Genomic DNA, 12,467 nt, shown 5'->3' on the forward strand with positions numbered 1-12,467 from the left:
AAAGTTTTGCAATATCTAAAATGGTTTCTGGATGATAACTCAAGAATACTTATGCCTAGGATCATGAAACTTCATAGGTACATTGATCATGACTGGCAGATGACCCCTATTGATTTTCAGGTCACTAGGTCAAAGGTCAAGGTCACAGTGACTCGAAATAGTAAAATGGTTTCCAGATGATAACTCAAGAATAATAAGGCTTAGGATCATGAAACTTTATAGGTACATTGATCATGACTGGCAGATGACCCCTATTGATTTGCAGGTCAAAGGTCAAGGTCACAGTAACAAAATACATATTCACACAATGGCTGCCACTACAACTGACAGCCCATATGGGGGGCATGCATGTTTTGCAAACAGCCCTTGTTAAACTTTGGATTATTATTATATGTGACCTAATGATTAGTTGTTTATAAGTCTCACTATCTTGTGTGAAAGCTCGAGATAAAAATTCCATGTAAATTGTCACAGTTTGGTTTTCACTCTATTGCTTATACATGCTTAGGAGATCATAAATTGTCATATCTCCTTTTAACGTTTAAAGATTGAATTTTCTGCACAGTTTTTTAGTGTGGTTAATTTATGTAGTGCCCTTTACTACCTTTGACATGCATGGACTTTGGTGAACATTGTCACATCCTGCAACCATGCCTCTTTTTACTTAAGTGCAAATATTGAAGTGTAAGCGTTTACTACTTAAACAATCAGTATGGTTCATAATGAATATTTCAATATATTTTTTTATAATTCCTGTGTTTATTGGATTCAATCACCTTTGAAAACAAATTGATTTATGTATTTACATATCTGCATTCAAAACATACATGTGAAATAAACATAACACAATTAAAAAGAACACACCAACATTGTTACAGTGTACTGTTAAAATGAAAAACGAAGGCATTAGATGCATTTGAACCAAGCATAAACAAGAAGTCATTAAAATTGACAAGAAAACAATGTATTTATTTGTGTTTAACATTAAACAAGAAATATCTTTAAAAAAGATATACGGCGTTGATTGTGGTCGATGTTTATGAACGATCAAAAGTTATCTCTATGAGATAAAAAGTAGCGGATGCCTTTTTTCTGCGCAGTTCTTAGCTACATCATAAGCAAATCAATTACGGGGTGTTGCGCCAGATTTCGTGGCTTATTATGCTTTATGTGATATTATTACTCAGATATCTATATTTACAGAATAGAAAAACACAAGAAACATGAAAATAAACGAGTGCATATAGGTCAGCCGGCAATACTCGAATCTTATTTAATTGCATAATTATAGTATAGTGAATTATTGTGCTCATGCTTAATAAACTGGTCTAAATGGATAAATATTTCTAATTAATTTTATCAAAATTGGTCCTTATCATGCCAATGTTGAAACCATATTAAAAATCGATGATTGACATACCACAATAATATCGCCGAATATCTTTATTTAGTATCTTTCTGATCAAAACAGACTTCAAGTGCACAAAGTTTACGAGACGGCGTATATATAAAGATTTCTACAACTGACCGCAAACTGACAAACTGACCTTGATACCTTGCGGATTGGAATGCAATGCATTACAGTCACTACGTTATTGTCAGTAAGACCGGTGTAACACAATGATCGCAACCCCTTCTGCGAACTCCGACGATGAACTGTATATAAACTATGACTTTCACAAATAGCCGCTTATTGACCCGAAACCTCGCGGGTTGAAATGCAATGCAAGTAAGTACTAAATATGACAACATAGCCTTTAGTATAAACGCTTTTGCGCTGGTAATTCTCTGAAAATAAAAGGTGAACGCACAAACTGTATTTATGTCGAAAATTTATTGTAAAACTGTTCTATCTATTGAGCCTTTTCATTAGAGATAAAATTGTTTCATGCAGTAAAACAGTGTTACAAAGACGCGGATATGTTTCCAATGTTCTGGTGTTATACTCAAATCAGCCAATGGAATAAATGAAGTGTATTCATTCGTACCTAGCCGCGGGAAATTTTATTTGAGTATTATTGGACCCTTACAAAGGTCAAGTCAGGGTGAAAAGCTGGCTTAATACAGCTTACGCCGAAAAAACATGTTTTCCAGATAGAACCATCAAGTTTTTTAGAACAATTTTGGCTTTATACTTTAACTTTGGCTACTAATACATTCAACACATGCTTTCAATACAGTTGTTAGGTTAGATTTCCACCGGATATAAACCCCACACACAAAGAAAAGCTCATTTTTTTATTCCAATTTGAAATGATTTGTGTAACACTACATAAATGTTTGGTTATTTGTCTCTGTCTCAGAATGTTTTTCTGGCAGCTCTAAAATGGTTTTTATTGTTTTGAAAAGTATACATTATAAGTTACAACATAATAAAAATTCCAAATGGTTAACGCTACGCAACAAATCAATATGTTACAATACAGGTAATCACGATTTTGGGAGCTAGCAAATAAATGTCCATTTTAATAAGAAAATATGTGAAAATGTTTACATGTAAACACTACTTGCAGTTATCTAAACAAATATCACAGAGTTTTAATATTAATGGCAGTTACGGGTAAGTACATTATATGATAAAATAATATTATAAAATATAACATCCTAGAGTCTAGAAGTTAATTCAAGTTTTCTGTTTGTTCCTTCACCCTCCAAGCTGCGTCCATGTATTTGGTAATAGCAGTGTTCTGTCGGAAGTGATGCAATCTCTTGTCAGATCTATCGATGTCAATCTAAAAATTGAAGCCGGTAAAGTAAATAAATATAAATTGCATTTATTTATTCTGTTGTTATGTCCAAATAAATATGTTTAAAATTGATTCAAACAAATGTCATGATATGATAAACAAACACAAACAATGTATGAGTGAAGATGTTTATGTTAAGACAATATTGTAAAGTTCATTAAGTGAAACAAAAATATTTAAACTAAAGGCACGAACACTTTGATCCAATCCTTGAGATAAAAAAATCATGCCCCATATTTCAGAGATAAATAGTAATAGTCAGTCTACATAAAAACAATATGTGATGGCAAATAAAACAATTGCTTGTAGAAAAGTTTACTTGTAAGTTTGGTATTAAATGTTGTTAACAGTATTTTATCAGTTTATGTATTAGGCCGCTGGTACATGTATATATAAACGATAAACACATACCAGAAATAACATTAATGAAGAGTTTGAAAACTTGTGTGAAGCTTTAAATCAAATGTACAAATTCAGTGTCTACAACAAATCAACCCACCAGTGGTCTTGTTATCCAGCCAACCTCCTGTGCTTCTGTTTGTGGGTATGTGTACTTTTTCACAGGCTCTAGATGTGCTCTGGAGATCACTTTCTTGAAGTGCTCTGAAATGCAGTTTTTTTTTTTTTAAGTCTGATAAATTTATATTTATTTAGACATGGAATAAATATGAAAGATTTGATAGCTTCCAAATTTATTAGTTTAAGAGTTCTCCCCCCAACACAAATCTGTTAAATTATCTGATTGGTACATGTACTATATTTAGTATCATAGAACCTACCATCTTCCTCTCCCTCTTCCGTGTCATGGGATGAGTTAGGTTTACCAGTGATAACATGGACTGAAATTAAAAGATACAGTTCCATTAGTATCCACACATTATGTATTTTGTATTTAATCAAAATGTATGCATGGGTTTATAGTCTGATCATGATACTAGACTCATCGTCACTCGACTTTGACATTTACCCCCGGATCACTGGGATATAAGTTGTCAATTTACATTTTGTTTAGAAACAAAACATTTTGCAAAAGAGCGTGTCTGAAAATTTAGACTGACAATTTCCTATTGCACTCATTTATAAAGCACTATTTTTTAAAGGCATTTAGATAATCAAAATTGGTGCGAATTTACATAATTCAGCTGGATTTGAAACAAAAACTGTAAATGCCATTGGCTGTACTCATTGGTTCCTTAATTTGATTATTTCAATTGCATTAACATTTTAGCTATTATGTGAAACAATTTAGTAGACAACCTGTATGCATGACCAAAATACAGAAAATGCTACAGTTCACTTCCATCAAATTACAGGTAGAAGATGGGGCCGCCCAAATATTTTGGTAAGCAAAAACCATGTTTTCAATAACTAATTTCACTTTAAGACAATTTTTATATTGCCTCAAACTTTTCTAAGAAATGTACATTGCATAATGTCCAAAATACATTTTTTGAACAAATTAATGTGATTCCACTTTCTTCTTGAATGTTCTTTCTGAAACAGTTTAGTAAGTTTTTAACCTAAGTATCTATGTACCTAAAGTAAAACACTTGTGCTTATTTTTTACATTAACCCTTTGCATGCTGGGAAATTTTTCTTCTGCTAAAATGTCGTCTGCTGAATTTCTAAAATTAGCATTTTCTTCGAATTTTTTCAAAGAATACTATCAGAATATCAAACAGTTTGGATCCTGATGAGACGCCACGTTCTGTGGTGTCTCATCTGGATCCAAACTGTTTGAAAAGGCCTTCAAAATTAGGTTCTCGCATTGAAAGGGTTAATTGTTTTGAAATGACACTGCTTTTATACTACATATTCTGTTTTTTTCAAATAATTCAATATATAAAGATACTTAAACAGATACTTTTTTGTTAGTAAAATACTTAAAATCAACCAATATTTTGCAAAATATTTCGTAAAATAAAGTTAAACCATAAAAAATATGTGTTCCTAAGTATAGCAATAGCCACAATATCAAAGCTAAATATGGTATAGTAACGAAGATTTAACGAGAGACAAAGTGCAGGTTTTTATCTTTTGTAGCACAATATACAGGGTGCAGGATCAATGGGGTTTTCAGGGGTTTAAACATGAGCTGGAAAGAATGTAGACACACCGTTAATAACTTTATTTTTGCAAATATCTCAAGTAATTGAAATACATTTGCAAAATCTTTATTGCATCAAAGAATTTTTTTGCAGTTTGTGCGGATATCTCAAGGTTTAAGAATACATTCTTGAATACCTGACATTGGTGCCAAAATTTTCATGCTGCATTACTGTGTAAATGAATGCTGTATAAATTGAATTTTTGGCCAAGAACACAGGCTTATTAAATAAAGAAATTCTGATGTATTTCGCATAGCCATAAGCAGCATAAGCACCACTGCCATTGTGTTTACATCCATTAAATTTTAATTGTGAACCCCACAAAGTCATGTGACTGCACCCTTATATATTTCATTTTAAAGGGGCCTTTTCACAGATTTTGGCATTTTTTTTAACTTATTCATTAAATGCTCTATATTGATAAATGTAAACATTGGATCGTAAAAGCTCCAGTAAAAAATCAAGAAAACATTTAAAAAAAGGAAAAGAACATTGCCCGGAGCAGGTTTCGAACCAGTGACCCCTGGAGTCCTGCCAGAGTCCTGAAGTAAAAACGCTCTAGCCTACTGAGCTATTCCGTCGAGTATACATTATTGACGTATTTTATACCTTATATAAGCAATCTTCGTAGTTTCACAAAATTTAACGACAAAAACAGAACTCTCCAAATTATTCAATCGTTTCGCGTTGCAACGCTTTATAATTTTTAGGTTTTAAAATCGTAAAAAGATGCATATAATGGCTATATTAGAGCATGGTTAATGTTCAGTATTACTGTTTCCTCACAAATATCATAACTAAAACGAAAACTTACGAATCTGAAACAACTTTTTTCAATTTTGTCAATTTACCAAAGCGTGAAAAGATCCCTTTAATTTCCTGCTACAATAACTTTTCATATGACATATGAACATTAACATGGTACATGAATATGTGTTGTATATAATGTCAAAATATATACCTTGAAAATTGCTTTTACATGAAAAACATTATGGAAAACTATGGACAGTACACAAAAAACATCTCACCCCCACCAACCTGTGGCACCAAAGTTTACAAACTTCCTAAAGATCTGGATTAAAGCAATTACAACTAAGATGAAGTCACATAGAAAATCTGGTTGTTCAAAATTTAAGATGCATTTCTGCAACGTAAACCCTTTTAGAAAATGTTTAAGATTAGCGTAAGAATACTGACTACCATAAATATATTCACAATCATTGATATCCAAATCACAATGAAAGAATCATGTTCTACTCACTCTTTTTAAAAGGATTTACACTATAATTTGTATACAATTTTGACGTCCTTTGCTCCTTATGAATGGTTTCACATAGAATTGCATTTTGGTGAACAAAATTCGGGGGTTCTTTCTCAAACTTTGCCATTTTCCTTTTTTGTTTACATCAGTGACTATTGATCTGCTGTCAAAGTCGTTGTCAAGCAAGTCATACTACCACAAAGAAAATCTACCGACACGATTCATTATTGAACAAGGTTACACTACAACTGCATCTCTAATATTCCTACAGTCTTTGGATTTTTACAAAGTGAAGAGAATTAAATATACGTGTTTATTTATTATTAAATAGCAGCATATTATTTAGTATTTGAAACATGATCTTTTTTTTTTATTCAATATCATACATACAATGTAAACATGTATATGATCATAAAACATAGTGATTGTACAAAGCAATAAAGTCCAGACATGTTATACAAGATATGCTAATATATATTTATTTTTTTAGAGAGAAAAGAAAAGAACAACAGAGGAATAGTTATGAAAAATGATGAGTTGTATAAAGTCGGAAGAAAGCATACTGGACTTGTGTGTTTTGTTGTATATTCACAATAATCTTGTCAGATAAAAAAAAAATATAAAAAAAATAAACAAAACTATTTTAGAGAAATAAACTAACATTAGAATGAAATGTATTTAAGTGGACAAAACATTATGAGAATTTTATCCGATTCCATTTTTGTTCAAAGATTTGTAATGTGTCATTACTGAGGGCTATTTCTTTCTCAATCTGTATTTTTAGTTTAAGACTATGGACAAAGCAATTAAAATTTGGTACTTGTTTTTTGTACTTCATGTTTAAGATAAAATATTTCATCAATATAACCATAAAATTCACAATATTATTACAGTCTATTGATTTCAATGAGTTAATTCCGAAACTTACATTTAAGAAAGATAGTTTAACGTTTAGTTGATGTTGTTCAAGAAAGGATATTAATTGATTCCAAATAGTCTGGATGTGTTTGCACTCCCAAAAAAGATGTTCTATAGTTTCAATGTTTTCACTGCAGAAGTCACACATATTTGAGTTAGATAATTTGCATTTAAAGAGATATTTATTTGTAGCTATAATTCTATGGATGTATTTATATTGAAAATTTCTCAGTGTGCTTTCAATTGTTGCTTTATATGGCATGGTAAATATGTGTTTCCAATTAAGCTCATTTTCTCCAAAAAGGACTTGCCATTTATTTTGGATTTTGGAGTTTTCTGTAGGGTTTTTAATTTGTAGTGTGTAGAATATTTTATTTATTTTGTTTTTTCTTCCAAGTATGTTTTCTACAAATGTTGTTTGAGTACATGGTGTATTATTTGTATTGATTTCAGATTTAATATGTATGGGTATGCTTTTGATTAGTGTGTAGTACTTCAGAAAATTATTTGAAGGTATTCCGTATATGTAGCATATATTATCAAAAGAGTAGAAATCCTTAATTCTGTAGTCATATAATTGGTCGACATATTTAATGCTTCGTTCAAACCAGTCTTTATAGAAAAACGTCTTATTGTTTGAAGTTATGTCTTTATTGTTCCATAAAATTGTTTTACTGCTGGTTTGGGTTTCTAAGTTATGAGTGACATCACTCCATGCTGATAGAACATCAGACAGAAATATGTTTTCGTCTGCAATTTTATGTAAGATAGTATCGCTGATGTTACATTCAAAGAGTAAGGAGTCACCATATTTTTTTAGGATTTTCTGGTAGAATAATTTCCATTTACTCGTATTGGTATTATCTAGGTATCGTTTAACCCAGCTGCATTTGACTGCATTCAAGAATGAGTCAATGTTCGTTAATTGGATACCTCCATTTTCTACAGATTGAATTAACTGAGTTCTTTTTATTTTATCAGGCTTACCGTCCCATATGAAATTGAATATTGCTGATTTTATATCGTTAATAACATCATTTGGTGGATTTGGGAGAACTGTTAATACATATATTAATTTAGGAAGTGCAAACGTTTTCAATACTGTGTTTTTTCCGATTAGTGTAAGTTTACGATGATGCCATGATTTTAAGCAGTTTTTAAAATTCTGTAATTTAGGTAGTATGTTTTTAAGAACTGTATCCTTTTCATTATTTGTGAATGTAATTCCTAACGTTGTGGCTTCATCGGATGTCCAATTAAATTTCATTTCTTTTTAATATTGAACATTAATGTGTTTTAATTTACCTACTCGTAACACAGTACATTTACTTTTGTTTAGTTTAAGACCCGATGTCATTCCGTAAAGGGTTAGCGATTCTATTAGGTTATGGAAAGAATCGTAATTGTTATTTAAAAAATAAGTTGCATCGTCAGCAAATAGGGATTGTTTGATTTCTTCGTCAGGTTCTAGTGATATGCCTTTTATGTGTTTATTTGATTGGATGTGATGTGATAGATACTCGATGCAAATAATAAATAGCGATGATGAGAGTGGACATCCTTGTCGAACCCCTCGTTCGATGTTAAAACTGTTTGAAAAGAAGCCATTGTTAATGATTATACTGTTAATATCGGTATAGAATAGTTTGACCCATTGAATGAGGCTTTCACCAAAGTTCATATTTTCTAAGCAAGAGAACATAAATGAATGATCAAGCGAATCGAATGCCTTTTCAAAGTCTGCAAAGAATATTAGACCAGGATTATTTGAATTGTTGAAATAGTTTATGCATTCTTGGATAAGACGAACGTTTTCACCAATGTAACGTCCTTTTATGAAACCAGATTGAGATTTTGAAATGATTGATGGTAATATTTTTGTTATTATGTTTGCTATACTTTTAGTTGCAATTTTATAATCATTGTTTAGTAAACTAATCGGGCGCCAGTTTGATAAGGATTCTAAGTTTTTTCCAGGTTTTGGGATAAGTGATATAATACCTTGTTTTTGTAGCGTGGTTAAGTTTTCATTGTTAAATGAATAGTTAAGTGAATTAATTAGATGTGTTTTTATATCATTCCAGAATATTTTATAGAATTCGATTGTGATTCCATCAGATCCTGGGCTTTTGTTATTTTGCATTTCTTTTAGAGCTAATCCACATTCATATTCATTAAGCAATCCGTCGCACAGTTCTTTTTCCTCCTGGTTTAAAGCGTGATGTGTATTTTTAAAAAGGGTGTTATTTTCAACATTTTTTCGTTTATAGAGGGTTTCGAAAAATAAACGTTGTTCTTCTAGTATTTGAGTTCTGTTTGTTATATCTTTGCCATTGACTACTAATTTGTGTACAGTTTTTTGTTCACTTCTACGTTTTTCAATGTTTGCGAAATATTTTGTATTTTTTTCATTGTGTTCAACATGCTGTGCACGCGCTCTTAGTAAAATTCCATTGAGATGTGTATGATAGATTCCATCTAATATTTGTTTTTTTAATGTTATTTCATTTTCAATGTCGGTGGTATCATTTGTGTTTGTTTGATGCAATTGTTTTTCAAGTGTTTCAATGGTTTGGATTGTTTCAGTTTCAAGTTTGCGTGTTTCTTTTTGTTTAAATGATGTGTATCTAATTGTTGTGTTACGTATATTTCCTTTTATTACTTCCCATAAGGTGTTTGGGTTTGCATCTTTATTATTTTGAACTGTATTTAATATTTCCTGTTTTATTTGTGTTTGATATTGTGTATCTAATAAGATGCTGTTATTAATTTTAAAGTATCCTGGGCCTCTTTCAGGTTGTATATTGTGCACTTTAAGTTCAACTAGGGAGTGGTCAGTCATAAATCCTGGTTTTATGTTACATGTGTCAATAATGTTGCAAAGAGATTCAGATATTAAAAAATAGTCTAATCTACAAAGTATTGTTGGTTTTGTGTTTGAGTGCCAGGTGAATTTGCTTTCGTTTGGGTATACTGTACGCCAGATATCTATCATATTGTAGTTTTCAATTATGTTATTTAAAATGTTTCTATTTTTAGTATGAGTATAAAGGTTTCCATTCTTTTTATCTATTAATGGGTTCAGGACAGTATTGAAATCACCACCGATTATAATATTTTTATCTTGGTTATTAATTATAAAGGATTGTAATGTTTCGTAAAATGTGGAATCGTCTATGTTAGGGCCGTAGACGTTGATTAATGTTATTTGTGTTTCGTGTATTTTGATATCTATACTTGCTTGTCTGCCAATTATTATTTCCTTAAAGTTATCGACTGTGACCCCTATATTATTTTTTATCAGAAAGGCAATGCCTTGTTTATTAGTATGTTCTCCACTGAGATAGATTTCTCCGTTCCATTCATGAAACATGATCTTGTAGTCATATAAAATAATGTATTAATGTACCTGAAAATGCACATACCCGGTATAGGCTTTTCTGCAGAGTTTGAAAAAATGGTTAGACATATGGCTGCAAATATAATGCTACTAAAATGGCCATATATACAATAGCAACATGGGCCCTAAGGCGCTCAACATAGACTAAAAGAAACTAGACTTTTCTGAGAAAGTGTGAGCTGATTCATGAAGATTCGACAAAAAAGGGACTTCTAGATTATTAACATATTTTGTGTATAAATGACAATGTTTTTGAGCTCACACGAACCAGTTTAAATTAAAAACGAGATTTCATTGGGACAAATGTTCTGACAAAGTTTCACGATGACTCACCAAACATCATTCTTTAATCTAAAGCTTTCAACATTGGTGTGAATTTCAGACCAAACTTTAAAGCTTTAAACGTCAGAAATGTGCTGATTTACTTGTTATATTCCCTTAATTTACATTACAAAATAAGATTTTTAAGCGTTAAAATTCATATTGAAAAGTTCCACTTAACTGCCATTTTTTTACCAACCGGAACTATTTTCGAACTCGTCCATGATATCCTAATGACACATGATCAGATGTTTTGACAAAGTTTCATGAAGGTTGAAGATTGGACAAAAAATGTGACTTCTAGAGTATTAACAAGGTTTGTATAAGGCAATGTAAGGAAAAATGCAATGCTCCCGAGCGGCCATGTTTTTGACAGAACGGAACCGTTTTTAAAACTTATTTAAGATCGATATCATTAGAGCAAATGTACTGACACGAAGAATGTAAAATAAATGTAACTTCCAGAGTGTTAAGAAGGTTTAACTACAGCTATATAGTAAAAAATGCCGCGACCCCTGGGGCCATGCTATCATAAGAGAAAATCTGCTAACAAGGTTTCATGAAGATTTGATAATACATGTGAATTTCAGAGTGTTAAACATGTTTTATTATAGCTATATACGGACTTATTCCCCGTCCCCCTTAGGCCATGTTTTTCAAACAAACGGAAACATTTTGTAAACTCATTCAAGATATGAGTGGGGCACATGCTGTGACAAATGTCATGAAGATAGAAAATAGATGTGGCCTCTAAAGTATTAGCAAGGTAAAGATACGACGGACAAAATGCGATCACCAAAGCTCACCATGATCACGTTGTGCTGAAGAAAAAAACTCGTTATATTTTCTTTTTAAACTTCGTGTAGTCTACCCAGATATAAAAACCATAACGAGTGAATTTATTGCAAAGAAATTATACAATTTAACGATTCGATCAAAGCTTTGTTTGCAGGTCACACCATAGACATTTATTAGCGACCAGTAAATCTATTTCACGATAACGTATAAATTGCCTTCCCGGTCATACGAGAGTGCAAGACAGATAACACGTCATAAAAATTAAGAAAGTAATGGACTTCTATAAACTTAAAATGTAATCATTGAAAAAAAATAGAGGCGACGGTGGAGCGTGGCGTCCTCTTTTTTCTGTACCGTTGTAACATGGGTGATGCTGTATGACAATGTTCCGGTAATTGTATAAATTTAAAAGCCATTTTGAACTTATGAATGTGCATTGAATTTTCGGCAAATTTGCAAAGCTGTCATTATTGCACAGAAAGTTAAGCCAGCGATACAGAAATCTCTTCTATGTGCCAAGACAGAATGAAGGTAGGACGAGGCAGAAACAGCAAAAAGGGCCAAGGAGGCAACATAAAAAGACGGATGACATTGTACCCAGATAATTTGAACTTATGATTATGTTAATCAGTCCAATGGTATTATAAAGAATAATCTAGTTGTGAATACCTTGACAATTTTCACCAGTGTTCTAACTTATTTTAAAAGGAAAACAAAATCCAATTTATATCGTTATATCATCTTCTTCAAAAATATCTACAGGTAATGCATAAAACATATATTTAAGAATATCCTATAATTTATTTCTGTTATGATTGTTTAAAACAAATAAAGTGGTGCGTTAAATAAAAAAGTTTCATTTTTAAAATTATTTTTATTTAACTTGTCATATTTTTGTAGAAACTTGAACAGAA

General features: G+C 31.4%; 1 protein-coding gene across 1 annotated transcript; it reads right to left on the reverse strand.

Annotated features, from left to right (window-relative positions):
* Positions 1-2,224: 2,224 nt before the first annotated feature.
* On the reverse strand, positions 2,225-6,318 carry LOC127862939 (protein FAM183B-like). Its single transcript, XM_052402208.1, has 4 exons — positions 6,117-6,318; positions 3,527-3,586; positions 3,247-3,350; positions 2,225-2,732 (listed from the first exon to the last, which is right to left on the reverse strand). Exons 1-4 carry the CDS (start codon positions 6,241-6,243, stop codon positions 2,619-2,621), a joined length of 405 nt encoding a protein of 134 aa, XP_052258168.1. The 5' UTR covers positions 6,244-6,318; the 3' UTR covers positions 2,225-2,618.
* Positions 6,319-12,467: the final 6,149 nt, after the last annotated feature.

Source organism: Dreissena polymorpha, chromosome 16, assembly GCF_020536995.1.
Source record: "Dreissena polymorpha isolate Duluth1 chromosome 16, UMN_Dpol_1.0, whole genome shotgun sequence".
Taxonomy (NCBI): domain Eukaryota; kingdom Metazoa; phylum Mollusca; class Bivalvia; order Myida; family Dreissenidae; genus Dreissena; species Dreissena polymorpha.